Here is an 18194-nt window from a genome sequence, read left to right as displayed (position 1 = left end):
GGTTCAATGATGTCTGTGACTATAACAGAACGTGTGTAGGAGGCAAAATCCCAAGGAAAACTGTTCACAAAAAACACGAAAAAAATATCAATCCGCCAGTCTCTGTATTGTCTATGGCAAGGGAAAATAGATAGCGTCTGGTTTACAGTTCCTACAGCTTCCGTACGATGTCGCCTGTGTTGGGAATTGTGTTGAAGTTAATCCTTGGTCAAATGAGAAATAGACACTTCCTGTCGGGAAGTTATGAAAGGGAGAATATGGACGATGATTTCAAGACTTGCTGCTATTGAATACAGATCGCCCCGTGATCAATTTGATTGATTATTAACGCTTACTAATACCTAAAGTTGGATTACAAAAGTAGTGTTTAGTCAAAGTTTATAGGCAACTTTTTTCATTTAAAAAAATGACGTTGCGTTTTGAAACAGAGTTTTTTCCTGGATCTGACGGTGTTCATAAATGAACATTTTGGGTATACATGGACCAATTTAATCGAAAAAAAGACCCAATTGTGATGTTTATGGGACATATAGGAGTGCCAACAAGGACGCTCGTCAAAGGTAATGAATGTTTTATATTTTATTTCTGCGTTTTGTGTAGCGCCGGCTACGCTAATTATTTTGTTTACGTCCCCTTCGTGTATTTCGGGGGGTTGCATGCTATCAGATAATAGCTTCTCATGCATTCGCCGAAAAGCATTTTAAAAATCTGACATGTTGGCTAGATTCACAACGAGGGTAGCTTTAATTGAGTACCCTGCATGTGTGTTTTAATGAAAGTTTGAGTTGTATCGAGTACTATTAGTTGGTGCTCTGGAATTTCCGCTGATTTTGATCCCTGTACAGGGACCGCGGCCATAGGAGGATAACCTGCCATGAATAAGAGGTGATGATATAATCTTGGCTGTCCACATAACTTCTTGCCTTTTTCTATTATATTGCTCAAATTCAGGGCCAGTGCCTGTTAATTCTGGTTTATGATGGAAATAGGGCGGTCTAATCTACAATTTCCATGATCAGTTCATTCTACAAGAGCCGGTAAAATACGGTTCATGCAAGAAAGTGGGCTTATTATAAGGGTGTTTGCTGATAAATAAAATATAACCTGCTTTGTAAAAGACAGCACTTTCCTTTATGTGCTACAATATGGGCCTAAAATACCACCAGAACTGCAAGGCTATTAAAGTGAAATATACAAATATAAATCAGCCTATTCATCTGACCATGCTCAATGGCAACAGGGCAAACAAGGTTACATCTCCTACATTACCGGCTGATAATTGCACATTTGTCCAGTCAGAAACGTGGCGTCAGCTTCAAGATTACCAATGACGCAAAGTCTGAGCCTTAATGTCCTTGATTCTCACACAAATAATTGAATTTAATATAACATTTTATTCTGGGTGTATAATTCTTTGTAATAAATTCAATAAAAAAGATTGGCAGTGGCTCTCCATTGAGGCCAAGTTGTTTTGCATGTCAGAATACCTGCTCAGTACACTTGGTTTTGTAGGTTACAGATAAAACTCTGGTCTCTATCAGCAGCCAGAACATTTTTTTATTTATTTATTTATTTTATTTCACCTTTATTTAACCAGGTAGGCTAGTTGAGAACAAGTTCTCATTTGCAACTGCGACCTGGCCAAGATAAAGCTTAGCAGTGTGAACAGACAACACAGAGTTACACATGGAGTAAACAATTAACAAGTCAATAACACAGTACAAAAAAGGGGAGTCTATATACATTGTGTGCAAAAGGCATGAGGAGGTAGGCGAATATTTACAATTTTGCAGATTAGCACTGGAGTGATAAATGATCAGATGGTCATGTACAGGTAGAGATACTGGTGTGCAAAAGAGCAGAAAAGTAAATAAATAAAAACAGTGTGGGGATGAGGTAGGTGAAAAAGGGTGGGCTATTTACCAATAGACTATGTACAGCTGCAGCGATCGGTTAGCTGCTCAGATAGCACATGTTTGAAGTTGGTGAGGGAGATAAAAGTCTCCAACTTCAGGGATTTTTGCAATTCGTTCCAGTCACAGGCAGCAGAGTACTGGAACGAAAGGCGGCCAAATGAGGTGTTGGCTTTAGGGATGATCAGTGAGATACACCTGCTGGAGCGCGTGCTACGGATGGGTGTTGCCATCGTGACCAGTGAACTGAGATAAGGCGGAGCTTTACCTAGCATGGACTTGTAGAAGACCTGGAGCCAGTGGGTCTGGCGACGAATATGTAGCGAGGGCCAGCCGACTAGAGCATACAAGTCGCAATGGTGGGTGGTATAAGGTGCTTTAGTGACATAGTTCATAACATAGTTCACAACAGAACAATAGAGGTAAATGGTGATTACTGGTAGCGGAGATTACTGGACTTTTGTGCTTTGATACTCAGGTGGCATCCCTCCTTCAGGTCCCAGTAAGGAAAAGGCAAACTTCTTTAGGAAATATGGAACATCAACATGCTAACAGTGTCATTACAATCACTTTATTAAAATCAAATGCATTATGTTAGTTCTAAGAATGGGTACATGAATTTTCCAACCTTTTATTCAAGCATTATTCATAGGTATTTCAATCATTGTAACGGCGTTCTTCTTTTGTTGAAGGAGAGTCGGACCGTAATGCAGCGTGTAAGTTACTCATGTTTATTAGGAAGACAAACGAACGAACTATACACAAAATAACTAATAAATACAAAACAACAAACAGAACGTGAAACCTATTACAGCCTGACTGGTGCAACCTACACAGAGACAGGAACAATCACCCACGAAATACAAGGCGAAAACCAGGCTACCTAAATACGGTTCCCAATCAGCGACAACGAGAATCACCTGACTCTGATTGAGAACCGCCTCAGGCAGCCAACCTATTTAACACACACACACCCCTAATAAGCTACAATCCCAAACACTACAAACCCCAATACGAAAATACAATACATAATAACCCCATGTCACACCCTGGTCTGACTAACTAATAAACTAAAACACAAAATACTAAGACCAAGGCGTGACAGAACCCCCCTAAGGTGCGGACTCCCGAACGCACCTCAAAACCATAGGGAGGGTCCGGGTGGGCGTCTGTCCATGGTGGCGGTTCCGGCTCCGGACGTGGACCCCACTTCATAAATGTCATTGACTGGCAGATCTGGAAGAGTCTGGTTGACTGGCAGATCTGGAAGAGTCTGGCTGACTGGCAGATCTGGAAGAGTCTGGTTGACTGGCAGATCTGGAAGAGTCTGGCTGACTGGCAGATCTGGAAGAGTCTGGCTGACTGGCAGATCTGGAAGAGTCTGGCTGACTGGCAACTCCATGCAGACTGGCAGCTCTTTGCAGACTGACAGCTCTGGCTGCTCCATGCAGACTAGAAGCTCAGGCTGCTCTATACAGGCAGGAGGCTCCGGCAGCGCTGTAGAGGAGGAAGGCTCTAGAACCGCTGAACAGGCGGGAGACTCCAACAGCGCAGGAGAGGGAGAAAGCGCTGGCTGCGCTGAACAGGCGAGGCGCACTGAAGGCCTGATGCGTGGTGCTGGCACTGGTGGTATTTGGCCGAGGACACGCACAGGAAGCCTAGTGCGGGGAGCTGCTACTGGAGGGCTGGGGTGTGGAGGTGGTTCTGGATAGACCGGACCGTGCAGGTGCACTGGAGCTCTTGAGCACCGAGCCTGCCCAACCTTACCTGGTTGAATACTCTCGGTTGCCCTGCCAGTGCTGTGAGGAGAAATAGCCCGCACTGGGCTATGTAGGCGAACCGGAGACACAGAGCGCAAGGCTGGTGCCATGTAAACCGGCCCAAGGTGACGCACTGGAGACCAGATGCGTAGAGCCGGCTTCATGGCATTTGGCTCGACGCTCAATCTAGCCCGGCCGATACGCGGAGCTGAAATATACCGCACCGGGCTATGCACCCGCACTGGGGACACCGTGCGCACCACTGCATAACACGGTGCCTGCCCGGTCTCTCTAGCCCCCCGGTAAGCACAGGGAGATTGCGCAGTTCTCCTACCTGACGCAGCCATACTCCCTGATAGCCCCCCCCCCAAAAAAATTTGGGGCTGCTTTTCGGTTTTCGCTCTGCGCCGCCGTGACTTTCTTTTCAACTCCATTCTTCGATAGCCCTCTTCGCACTGCTCCAGTGAATCCCAGGCGGGCTCCGGCACTCTCTCTGGGTCGGCCGCCCACCTATCTATTTCTTCCCACGTCGTTAAATCCCATGTCCATTCTCTGAATAATTCCACCTCCCTTTGATTCTCCAGCTGTCGTTGCCTGTCGTTTAGCTCCTGTTTCCTCTTCGCCTGCTGCACTTTTGGGCGGCTACACTCCTCTGGTTTAGCCCAGGGTCCTCTTCCGTCAAGGATTTCCTCCCATGTCCAGAAATCCTTAAAACGCTGCTCCTCTTTGCGCTGCTCCTCTTTGCGCTGCTCCTGCCTGTTGACACGCTGCTCGGTCCGAGTGTGGTGGGTGATTCTGTAACGGCGTTCTTCTTTTGTTGAAGGAGAGTCGGACCGAAATGCAGCGTGTAAGTTACTCATGTTTATTAGGAAGACAAACGAACGAACTATACACGAAATAACTAATAAATACAAAACAACAAACAGAACGTGAAACCTATTACAGCCTGACTGGTGCAACCTACACAGAGACAGGAACAATCAGCCACGAAATACAAGGCGAAAACCAGGCTACCTAAATACGGTTCCCAATCAGCGACAACGAGAATCACCTGACTCTGATTGAGAACCGCCTCAGGCAGCCAACCTATTTAACACACACACACCCCTAATCAGCTACAATCCCAAACACTACAAACCCCAATACGAAAATACAATACATAATAACCCCATGTCACACCCTGGTCTGACTAACTAATAAACTAAAACACAAAATACTAAGACCAAGGCGTGACAATCATAGTCATCACAGTACATTCACATTCACATAAATAGCCATGTACTTTCCTTCACAGTAATATATATGCTGTTTCTAACCAGTTCCTTTCACAGGTTTCTACAAACAAAAGTTGCACCTTAAATGTAGCAAACTATCCCGATAACAAGTAGCAACCGTATGACCTTGTAGAATGGTACACAAAAATAAAGGTGCAAGTTGGAACCAAATAAGGTTCTTGGAAGCAATGCCATAGGGGAGCAATTATACAGTCTCTGAAAATACAAAAATGGGATGATGAGTCTTTGAAGAACCATATATAAATCCCAAACCAGAAATGTCCCTCTAGGACTGGAATTAAATAGACCTGCTGTAGGGTTAAGACTTATTTGCATATGTGACCGACCGTCTCGATTCGGTCTAATGTAGCAATATTTGAAATGGTGGTTTTTACATTGGATAACAGTGCTACAAAATGGTATATCATACACTGCAATTGAGGAACAATGGGAAAGTAATTTTGCTTTGTAAGCTGATTAACTTGTAACCCCACTTTTGAGAAAATGCCCCTGAAATGTTTTGGTACGTCTACTGGAGAGCTTTTTCTGGTCTACACCCATTCAGCATCATTCACACCCTCTTCACCCATCCATCTCTTTAAGGATTCACATGTGAGGCCATGAGGTAAACACACGCGATATAAAATAAAATCGATGTTTACTTGTCACATTCACTAGATAAATAATTATGTAACTAGGCAAGTCATTTAAGAACAAATTCTTATTTTCAATGATGGCCTATTAACAGTGGGTTAACCTCTCTGGCCAACCCAACACGCTAGCGTCCCACCTTGCCAACAATAAATCCAAATACGCTACGTCAAATGCTAATAGCACTCGTTAAAACTCAAACGTTCATTAAAACTCACATGCAGGGTACTCAATTCAAGCTACACTCGTTGTGAATCTAGCCAACGAGTCAGATTTGTAAAATGCTTTTCGGCGAAAGCATGAGAAGCTATTATCTGATAGCATGCAACACCCCGAAATACCAGAAGGGGACGTAAACAAAAGAATTAGCGTAGCCGGCGCTACACAAAACGCAGAAATAAAAGATAAAACATTCATTACCTTTGACGAGCTTCTTTGTTGGCACTCCTATATGTCCCATAAACATCACAATTGGGTCTTTTTTTTCGATTAAATCGGTCCTTGTATACCCAAAATGTCCATTTATGAAGACCGTCAGATCCAGGAAAAACACAGTTTTTAAACGCAACATTATTTTTTAAAATTAAAAAAGTTGCCTATAAACTTTGACAAAACACTTCAAACTACTTCTGTAATCCAACTTTAGGTATTAGTAAACGTTAATAAACGATCAAATTGATCACGGAGCGATCTGTATTCAATAGATAGAAGTTTTCAAAACGAAGTCCATTTTCTCACGGACATTTTTTCCGGGTGCGCACCTGAAGACAGGATGTGCTATTCAGTGATCCGACCAAGGATAAAGAGCCCTGGTAATCACAACACTGGCGACATCGTGTGGAAGCTGTAGGAATTGCAAGCCCAGTCCTATCATTTATGGCAAGCCATAGACATACCGAGACTGGCGGACAGATTTTTTTCTTTGTCGATTTTGTGATCAGGTTTCCTTGCGATTTTGACCACGGACCTCGTTCTGTTATATTCACAGACACCATTGAACCAGTTCTAGAAACGTCAGAGTGTTTTCTATGCACACATACTAATCATATGCTTATACTATATTCCTGGCATGAGTAGCAGGACGTTGAAATGTTGCGCGATTTTTAACCTCTTGAAACTCCCCATCCCGGATCCGGGATCGTGACTAAAGCCTCAGGCTCATTAGCATAACGCAACGTTAACGATTTCTGAAAATCGCAAATAAAATTAAAATAATGCATTTGCTCTCAAGCTTAGCCTTTTCTTAACAACACTGTCATCTCAGATTTTCAAAATATGCTTTTAAACCATAGAAATTGACTAATTTGTGTAAGAGTATGCAAAGCTAGCATAGCATTTTGTGTAGCATGTAGCACGCAACATTTTCACAAAAGCCAGATAACCAAATAAATAAAATCATTAACTTTGAAGAGCTTCGGATGTTTTCAATGAGGAGACTCTCAGTTACATAGCAAATGTGCAGTTTTTCAAAAAAATATTATTTGTGTAGGACAAATCGCTCCGTTTTGTTCACGTTTGGCTATGAAAAAACCCTGTATACAGTTATAGCCTGAAGCTCATTAGCATAATGTAACGTTAACGATTTCTGAAAATCGCAAATAAAATGAAAATAATGCATCTGCTCTCAAGCTTAGCCTTTTCTTAACAACACTGTCATCTCAGATTTTCAAAATATGCTTTTGAACCATAGAAATTGACTAATTTGTGTAAGAGTATGCAAAGCTAGCAATGCATTTTGAATAACATGTAGCACGCAACATTTTCACAAAAACCAGATAACCAAATAAATAAAATCATTTACCTTTGAAGAGCTTCTGATGTTTTCAATGAGGAGACTCTCAGTTACACACCAAATGCGCAGTGTTTCCTGAAAGCGTCTGTGCGTAGGGAGAAATCGTTCCGTTTTCTACATTGCGCCTGGCTACTGAAACGAACCGAAAATGCAGTCACCTACAACGTAAAACCTTTTCGGATTAACTACATAATATCGACCGAAACATGGCAAACGTTGTTTGGAATCAGTCCTCAAGGTGTTTTTTCACATATCTCTTCATTGACATGCAGTTCGTGGAAGCTTGCTGTACTCTCTGTATTGTTTGGAAAAATACTGGCAGGTGACTTTGCGCACCAATTTCGGCGCAGGACACCGGGCGGACACGTGGTAAATGTGGTCTCTTATGGTCAATCTTCCAATGATCTGCCTACAAATACGTCACAATGCTGCAGACACCTTGGGGAAACGACAGAAAGGGCAGACTCATTCCTCTTGCGTTCACAGCCATATAAGGAGATCATGACAAACAGAGCCTCAAAAATCCTTGTCATTTCCTGGATGCCATCTCATCTTGGTTTTGCCTGAAGCTCACGTTAAAGGGCACGCACAGAGAAGATCTTTGTATTTCTGGACACGTCAGAGTGTTTTCTTCCGAACAGTAGCAATTATATGCATAGTCGAGCATCTTTTTGTGACAAAATATCTTGTTTAAAACGGGAACGTTTTTCATCCAAAAATGAAATTGCGCCCCTAGAGTTCCAACAGGTTAACAGAATGTTGAAAAAAGTAGCCCGATCTCTAAGAGGTTTTAACTGCCTTGTTCATGGGCAGAATGACAGATTTTTAGGCTTGTCAGCTTGGTGATTCAATCTAGAAACCTTTCGGTTACTGGCCCAATGCTCTAACCACTAGGCTACCTGAAATGAATACTTGCATAGTAACAATATCCAAAAAGAGAAAGTGTCCAGATAAAAATATTTTTGAAATATTTTTGAATTATTAGATTACCTAACACACTTGTCTAAATTGATGGGTCATGTGAAGGAAATGCTATAACCACCCCCAGCCACATCTAGCGAAGTGGATGGGTCACTACTGTCTAGACATGTACACATGTTCATGAAAAACAATAGATGGCCTTAATCACCCCCAGACACACCGGGCTAATTTGATGGGTCATGTAAGAATCCTGCCGAAGTGGAGTCTTTTGTTTAGATACATAGCTAGCTAGGTAGCTAGCTAAAGAATGAACCAACATAATCCCAACTCATACTACTACCAATACAAACATTGTCATAGCTGTAGTATGAATCTGCAGGTAGCTAAAGCTAACAAACTAGGTTAAATGTAAACTAACATTAGGCTATAACTAGCAATGCAAATTGATTTCTGATTCGAATAATAGTACTACACAGATCATACACATAACGTCAGCTAGCGAGCCAGCAAGCTAACTTTCGCTAGCTAACAGTACGTTTTAACCTGCAATAAAAAATTACTTTCTGACAAAATTAAAAATGTATATCTGAAAATGCAGCTAGATTCTTACCTGTATACATGGATGAATGCTTCATGGCAGACTGGAACCATTTAACTCTGTTTTGTTTGTAGCCAACTTAAATATTGTTTGGCCAGCGTTGTGTCAAGTCACTCCGGTTGATACATTGACCGTGGCATGTGCAGAAAGTAGCCCATCACTCATTCCAACTGATCTGTTCGATAGCGCCTGCTAAATTCATGACATCAATGTTGTTGAGAAAAGTAGCAAAACTTCTGTTGTTCTTGATGGCTAACATTATATCTTTCAAAAACGGCACGGTAGAAAGGACTATCAACACATTCGAAACAACTCACATTACACATTATACATTACAGACCGATCAAAACTCATCTCCCGGCATGTCCAGCCCAGCCATTATCTCAGCCAATCATGGCTAGTGAGAATGTTCCTGTCTTTTTCCGTGGCTAAACCAATTAGGCTGGTAATCTAACACTTTTATTATGTTATGGATGGAATAAAAGTTTGTTATTAAGGCATATGTAAGTATGCACATTGTACATTTTGATTAAAAAAAAGATCATGTTTATGTTCAAATGCCTCTTCTGTGACCTGCGACATACACCTAGTTTCCTTTCACATATTTGCCAGGATGTCATTTTAGTGATTTTTTGTTGTTGTTGTTACCAGTACCACACATGACTGTGTTTGCTAGTGACAGAGACATTCATTCATTTTCAGTCCTTTGGCCTTTACCAAGGGATCTCCTGAGTAAAAATGTTGTCATTAAATTATTGAAGACAATACTTAGAGCCTGATTTTACCCTAACACAGTGGCCTGAAACTCATAGTTATCAGGTCTGTAAGTCACAGTATGCTGGCTCACAAAGTCCTGTTATGGGGCTACCTGTAACGGTTTTCTTGGTGTGAAGGAGAGTCGGACCAAAATGCGGCGTGGTTATTTAGATACATCTTTAATGAAGATGAAACACGATCAATACAAAAACGTAACGTGAACAACCAAACCAGCCTAAACTGGTGCAAACTAACACAGGAACAGGAACAATCACCCACAAAACCCAACACCAAACAGGCTACCTAAATATGGTTCCCAATCAGAGACAATGACTAACACCTGCCTCTGATTGAGAACCATATCAGGCCAGACATAGAAATAGACAAACAAGACATCCAACATAGAATGCCCACTCATATCACACCCTGACCAAACAAAACTTAGAAACATACAAAGCAAACTATGGTCAGGGTGTGACACTACCCAACAATAGGACTCGTTATTCACCTTGCAACCTGCATTCAGAAATACTGTCAGGGTTGGGAAGATAAGATATGAGACTACCTTAAACATTTCAGTAACAGGTGCAATAAATCCAAATAACAGATCGGAATTGTTTAGATACATGTATATTATTTATTTTTGAGTAGCATAAGATTAATTAATTTAAATATTCATGCAAAATGTCATGTCCTAACCATAGAAAGCCTTTATTTTCTATGGTGGAGTAGGTCAGGGTGTGACTGGGGGGGTATTCTAGTTTATTATTTCTATGTTGGCCTGGTATGGTTCCCAATCAGAGGCAGCTGTCAATCGTTGTCTCTGATTGGGGATCATATTTAGGTAGGCTTTTCCCAACTGTTGTTTGTGGGATCTTGTTTTTGTATTGTTGCTTTTGAGCACAACAAGTCTGTATGTTCGTTTGTTTGTTTCGCTTTATTGTTTTGTTGCTGGTTCACATTTAAATCAAATATGATGAACCCAAATCATGCTGCGCCTTCGTCCACTCCTTATAACGATTGTTACATAAAAACATAAAAACAAGTGTTAATTTAACTCTTGAATCAACACTATAAATATTACACAGAAAAATAAACAGTAGTTAACACTGGCCAATTGGATGTGCTCTATGAAAGGGACACATCTACAGGCTTCCATGCATTTCAAGAACCTTTCAGAATTCTGATGATCCGTAGATTAGAGCCCTGCAAGGGCATTAATTTTTAGGCCAAGACCTACCCATGCCAGTGATGTTCAGGCCCTACCCTACCCAGGTCCAATTGCTTCTGCCTAATTTAAGGCCCAGCCCGGCTTTGCCCAAAAACCAAAATCAGAAATAACTTCCTCTATTAGTAAATCCATGAGCTGCTGATCTCTGTCTGTCGCTCACGTCCTGAGTGTTGCTCACTCTACATGGACTCTGCTTGTGGTAGGTCTGTGTCTGAGTGTCCATACCAACGACTCCGCTTGGCTGCTCGGCTCAATAGCAAGACATGAGAGAGCAGTCAGCTGTTAACTACTTTTCATCTCTCTAAACCCAGACAAAACTCAAGTAACATTATTATGTTCTGTGAAATAATCTCTCCTGTTTTATATTTGACGAGGTTGAAGTACTTCTGACACCATGTTATGATCTTACTCAGATATGACTGTACTGCCCAGCAAAGCATGAGCGAATTGCTCAGCTTCAACCATTTAAGAACCTCAATTTGTTTCAGCGTACAGTACCAACACTGGTAACGGTGTATGGTATCCATAGGTTACAGTGTTGTGCAGCAGCGTCTGTGGAAGAAGTCAGAGCACAGTTTATGCTTGAACATTTGGCGCCTGGGAAGATTTAGACAAACATTTGAGTTTGTAAAAATCTAAACTCACTTTAACATGACATCAAGAAGTCCAAATGTTAAATGTCATGGGTAAGACATTTCCTCTTAACACAAAAACAAGCACCAAGGACACTGGGCAGAAATGTGTTATTACAGTATGTATTGTTACAAACATATATATACACACATATGCACAAATATATACATATGCTTTGTGGAAATGTTGTCACACATACTGTTGATGTGAGAGCTGTTTGTCTTCAAATAGCTCTGGTGGACAAAAATGGCAGATGTTGTCTTGATAATTAATTGGATGCTGTCTGTCTACAGGAACAATGGTGGTCCAAGTGGCAGCCACAGATGCAGATGATCCCACATATGGGAACAGTGCCAGGGTGGTCTACAGCATCATCAGCGGACAACCCTACTTCTCAGTGGAACCAAAAACAGGTAAGCTGCTGACTTTTGGGAATAAGAATTGACCATGCAGTCTGGACTGGTCAGACATACTGTATGACTAAATGTTATTAACTAAAAGTCTAAGCCGTTGGTCTAACAAACACCACCGTAGCTTGGCGACCTACCACCGCAGATGCGGAAGACCGACAGAGGCGGATGCGGTGGATTAAGACACAGCCCATACAAAAACTGATATCTCCATCTTAAGCTGACAGATTTTGATGTTTCTTAGATTGATGCACAGGTGCATAAATATACTCCTAAGGATTTTTTTATGTATTTAAAAAAAAGTGCTACACTATCAAACTGCTCAAATGCCTCATGTGAAAATGTCAGTTTACATTGTAGCAGAAACACATGGTAGCAGTATGTATGCTATCACACACAGAAAATTGGCCAGTAATACATAGTGTTATTTTTCAGTGTAACATTTCTAGTGTTGATTCAGGTGTTAAATGAACTCTAAAAATGAAAGCTGCAATATGTAACTTTTTGGGGGCGACCGACCATATTCACATAGAAATGTGTGTTATAGATCTGTCACTCTCATTTGAGCAAGTCTTCGAAGAGGTTATTTGTTCTATAGCGCTATATCTATGCTTCCCTTAAAGTACATTTTCTTGTCTTTTACTTTCGGTTTTGTACACCAGCTTCAAACAGCTAAAAATACAATATTTTGTAAACAATATTTCATAGCGATGTATATGGTACAATGATTCTCTACACTATACTTGCTTGTTTTGTCACAAACTGAAATTAAGCAAACTATTACAATTTTTGCAACCTGGAAATGGCTGAGCGATTTCTTCATAATTCATCTTTAAATTACCACTCATTGGTTTGAAAATAACCCGAGTGTTGATGATAATAACCAGAGTTGAGTTTGGGAGTGTTTTACCCTTGGGAGAATTTTTTTTGCCATCCAAACCATGCCGATCATTATCATATTTCCCAGCATGCTCTACTTTAGGTGGTTGTTTTTTGGAATGCTTTTTTTATCTGTGTTTTTGTATGTACATTGATTACTGAATCAATCTTATGCTGCACAAAGATAAATAGCATACATTTTTCTAAACTAATCCAATCAGTTAGTTAGATTTATTGCACACATTACTGAAATGGTATTTCCAGTTTAAATGGTTTAGGTAGTCTCATTTATTACTGTTCACAATCTTGACAGCCATTCTGAATGCAGGTTGTGGGTGAATGAAAATTCCAGCTGTTCCTAACTCTGCCTGGATTCCAATAGTAATTATGCTTCACTTTGTAAACCATCGTAATGTGACTTGTAGGCCTGATATGGTCTGTAAACAATGTGCTCCAGGCCATAGTATTATGGTAAAACTAGGTCTCAAAATAAGGCCTAATGAGATATGTAATGTATTGTCATAAAGAGCTACATTTGTATGATAATATTTACATAATAACTCACGAGATGAAGGCTAAATGACTGAACATTTATGACTTCAACAACCATTTCTCTGTCACTAACAAATACAGTCATTGGTGGTAACTCTACAATTCACTCTTAAAGGCAAGGGACACTGGGAAATTATATTGGAGGTGTGGCTTAGTGGGGGCGTGGCTTTCAGTTAGTTGTTTTTGGCCTCCTGTGAAAGTGGAAGTGTTGTACCAGTTTAGGTGGTCTATGCTTCTACATCAGCATTGTTCGCTGTTTGGAGTTTTAGCCTGGGCATCTGCTGATGTAAAAAGGGCTTTAATAATACATTTGATTGATTATGCGGTGTTGTTGTAAAACCTGATTGTCTCAAACTATACTTCCTAGTGTTAAAACAACTTTATAATGTGTTATTGCATAACACTAAAAGTGTAAAGTCCCTAATACTGACGAAGTGTAACAGCGTCAGCCCTAAGCACAATGTTAATTTAACACTGAAAAGTGTGGACCAATATATACTGTGACCCAGTGTTAAATTTAACACTGATAGTGTTGATTCAACGCGAGATAATTTTCAGAGACAATCAGAGACAACGATAGACAGCTGCCTCTAATTGAGAACCAATCTAGGCAACCATAGACCGACAAACTACCTAGAAAGGAAACAGCCCCATAAACATACAAAAAACCCTAGACCAGACTAAAACACATAAATCCCCCATGTCACACCCTGACCTAACCAAAATAATAAAGAAAACAAAGATAACTAAGGCCAGGGCGTGACAGGCCCTAACTTATGAAAACCCTAAAACCCAAACCCAATCTCACATTTTAGAAGCTAAAACCACATTTCATCCCATCACAAATAATTTCATATTCAAACTTTAACAACAATTCCATGTGAATCTGATAACTCTGATGTATAGACTTTCCATTGTGGAGTTTATGTAATCTTATCATTGATGAGAATGTCTCAGATGACAACCGAACTGACATCATATTCATTAAGTACCACTGCATATGTTCAATTGTTCGGATTACCAGAATATAGTTAATTTCCCCCCACATTCTGACATTCCCAGAATCTCTATGTTAACCAAGGGGTTTTGCAAATGTAACCTTAGTAGGGTAAAGAGAGGAAAAAGGGGGGAAGAGTTATTTATGACAGTCATAAACCAACCCCCAGGCCAATGTCATGACAGTTGAATGTTACACCACATCCAGACCACCAAGAGATGGGACATTTAACGTATCATACAGAGTCAAGGTGGCGAAAGAAGACTCAGCTGATACTAGTTCCGTCTGGGAATCTTTCACAGTATGAGTGTAATGAACACAATGGGAGACAAAGAGTTGGTTTCAAGCGCAGGGCGTAGCAGGTATTTATTGTAAAGGGCCACAGGAGGAGGCAGGTAACTCGGTCCAGGGGCAGGCAGAAGGTGTTTGTTCAGTTTTTCTGTGCTCAGCTTTTTACTTAACAAATAAGGAACACTCAAAATATGCATTTATGAATCATAACAATTTTAATCAAAATACAGCTGTAGACAGAAATCAAAGATCAAACATCACACATACAACTCATGTCTCTCCTGAGTTCTGCCAAATAGGAAAAGTCCCAAGTTGCTTTTATCATGGTTGTAGTCAACCCCCTGTGATGTAACTGCCTACGTCATTACCTTCTACTCATGAGACCAAGCCCATGCATCCACAGCTATACAAACATAGTTTCAGCGTTATCTAAATGCTTAGCAGTAAATGTCCACTTTCCAGGTTGATTTATAGTGGAATGTCTTACTAGTCTCTTATCTCTTTCCCCTGCAGGGTTCTGTGTTTATCTTTGAGTTGCTTTTCTCACAGACCGTTTCTTTATAAGAGGCAGAGACTAGAAAATAACTGTGAAACAATGTTAAACCTTACAATACATATACTGTTAATCTGTAGTCTAGGACCCTATAAATGTGGAGGAGGAGGGTCCCATAGCAACATACATAAGCATAATCAATTATTATAATATATTAAACATTTGGTGCAGCCCCTATCATGACCCCATCAAAGGTCATACACAGGGGTCCAAAAAGGCAACAGTACAGGAAGGGAAAAGGCTAGTAACGTCGTCCGGGAGATCAGGCAATAGATTTATAACAGGAAATCCGATAGGAAAAGTACAGGCAGGGAATAGTCAAAAAGGCATCATTATTTAGGCAGGCAAAACTATCATACACGGGAGAAGTAAATTACGGGAAAAACAGAGCTCCGTATAGAGGTGTGTCACAAAACAAAGAATACCTCATGATGGGGTGCAAAGAACTAAACTAAATAGTGTAAGATAATGACATACAGGTGTGTGAACAGGTGATCAGAATTCAGGTGATTGGGATCTAGAGAGTGAGCTGCGTTCAGGGGATCTACTTGTTTGAGAGTGAGTCGGAAGCAGACGTTACAATGAGTGAGATCAATTTTTATTCAAATACGTATCTGTGCTCTGGGTTGGAATCTTTCAAAAGATAAGAGTTAGATGTAGAGTATGCATGGAAGGTGGCTTTTCATGGACAAACTAAAAGTCAACCACCTGGCTCGGAGGTTGTACAATTCCCAGTGTACTCTATATGGCCTGTTTTTATCTTACGTGGAACAATTGGGTGTAAGCGGACCCCTCTGACCTACCACTCTTGTTTAAGTGTCCATCACCTTCATCGTTACCTCTCAAAGCTACACGGATGGTAGGCCAGAGGGGCTCCTATCCTAGCAAAGCGCTCCAGTCCCCACACTTTTATTTCCTCTTCCCTGGACAAGTATCAAGGATCCTAGGCTTTATACAGGGAGAGTGGCCTACCCCTCTGCCGCCAGCGCTGGGTAGAGGAAATACGCGGCTGCTATAATGTGTCTTTTACGGCTGCACAGGGACACACGGTACAATGCCGATGCGGGGCCATGCCATAACAGCCACAGAAGGATTTTAATCATCGGCTCTCCCCACGAATGACACGGTCATGGTGCGGGGTTAACAGTGATGTGAAGCCTTTCTTTGCTTAGTGAGATGATTCACTTGGTTTACTGCCAGCTTCAAACACAACCTATTTTCTTACTGGCTTCATTTAAAGTTTTTTGGGAAGCAGCTGTTGTTTATTTTGGGGCGGGGTGGTTTGGTGGCCATTAGCCAACTTTTTATAACAGCCAACTTCTTCAGAAATTCTTAAGACTGTTTTGTTCTTTCAAGTTAGAACTGTGTTCTTTGTCTCTGTGTTGTCCCTAGAATTTCTAAGCAAACAGCTGGAGGTAGGGCTTTCTCCCGTTTTATTAAACTAGGCAAGTCAGTTATTAACAACAAATTCTTATTTACCATGACAGCCTACCCCAGCCAAACCTGGACGACGCTGGGCCAATTGTGTGTGGCCCTACGAGACTCCCAATCAGGGACTACAGTGATGACTCTTGCTCTGAGATGCAGTGCCTTAGACCGTGGCTACTCGGGAGCCAGAGTGGCGCAGCTCCTATAGAGCTACATTTTTATGTAATGGTCTGCCTATCCATGTGAGAGACGCACACTCAGTCTCGACCTTTAAATGTTTACTGAAGACTCAACTCTTTAGTAGGTCCTATGTTTGAGTGTAGTCTGGCCCAGGGGTGCGAAGGTGAATGGAAAAGCACTGGAGTGACGAAACACCCTTGCTGTCACTGCCTGGCCTGTTCCCCTCTCTCCATTGGGATTCTCTGCCTCTGACCTTATTTCAGTGGCTGAGTCACTGGCTTACTAGTGCTCTTCCATGCCATCCCTAGGAGGGGTGCGTTACTTGAGTAGGTTGAGTCCCTGACCTGATCTTCAAGGGCTATACTCAGCCTTGTCTCAGGGTAGTAGATTGGTGGTCTGTTGATACCACCTCTGGTGGTGTGCGCTGGTGTGCTTTGGCAAAGTGGGTGGGGTTATATCCTGCCTGGTTGGCCCTGTCTGGGGGGTTCGTCGGACGGGGCCACCATGTCTCCCGACCCTCCCTGTCTCCGCCTCCAGTATCTATGCTGCAATAGTCTATGTGCCGGGGGGCTAGGGTCAGTCTGATACATCTGGTGTTATTCTCCTGTCTTTTCTGGTGTCCTGTATGAATTTAAGTATGCTCCCTCTAATTCTCTCTCTTTCCCTCTTGGAGGTCCTGAGCCTTTGGACCATGCCTCAGAACTAACTGGCTCTCCCCAGGTCACCTGGTCATGCTGCTACTCCAGTTTCTACTTTTCTGCCTTCGGCTATGGAACCCTGACCTGTTCACTGGAAGTGCTACCTTGTCCCAGACCTGCTGTTTTCAAATCTCTCTCTACCACAGTTTTTCCAAGCTACCGTGCTCCTACATCTGCATTGCTTGCTGTTTGGGGTTTTAGGCTGGGTTTCTGTATGGCACTTTGTGACATCTGCTGATGTAAAAAGAGTTTATAAATAATTTTGATTGATTGAGAGAACAAGGAATGTTTCGTTCATTTTTTACCTAGCCTGGTTTGACGGACCTCTGTTGGATTGATGGCTTGAAGCTAACTCTCTCATGCATGTCAGCAAACAGGGTTCACAGGTGTCACAGCAGCTGACACTGGAGCACTATTGATGCTCTTTAATTGGCTACAGGGTTACACAGTGGGAGAAACCAGCAGTAAACCTGATGAATCGATGAATGAGTGGATGGAGGAAAGGGATATACAGCTAGGATATAGGAGCAGATGGATGGATCTGATCCACACATCCACACATACAGTAGCTCCATAGACAGATACTTTGATGAACATGAATGCATCAGGAGTTAAAAATAAATCAGCTTCTCAACTGACATGTTGATTTCTCGTCTAAAACAGGGAACTAAAGCATT

General features: G+C 41.6%; 1 protein-coding gene across 6 annotated transcripts in view; it reads left to right on the top strand.

Moving 5' to 3' along the window:
• Positions 1-18194, top strand: part of LOC135522527 (cadherin-7-like) — a 172382-nt gene that overhangs the window by 75988 nt on the left and 78200 nt on the right. For all 6 annotated transcript variants that reach the window (XM_064948872.1, XM_064948869.1, XM_064948871.1 and 3 more), the window contains exon 3: positions 11823-11942. In XM_064948872.1, the coding sequence (XP_064804944.1) occupies positions 11823-11942 (120 nt within the window). The remainder of the gene's footprint in view (positions 1-11822; positions 11943-18194) is intronic.

Source organism: Oncorhynchus masou, chromosome 30 (assembly GCF_036934945.1).
Source record: "Oncorhynchus masou masou isolate Uvic2021 chromosome 30, UVic_Omas_1.1, whole genome shotgun sequence".
Lineage (NCBI taxonomy): Eukaryota > Metazoa > Chordata > Actinopteri > Salmoniformes > Salmonidae > Oncorhynchus > Oncorhynchus masou.
The sequence above is the reverse complement of the archived record's forward strand: the minus strand, read 5'-3'. Positions and strand labels throughout refer to the sequence as shown.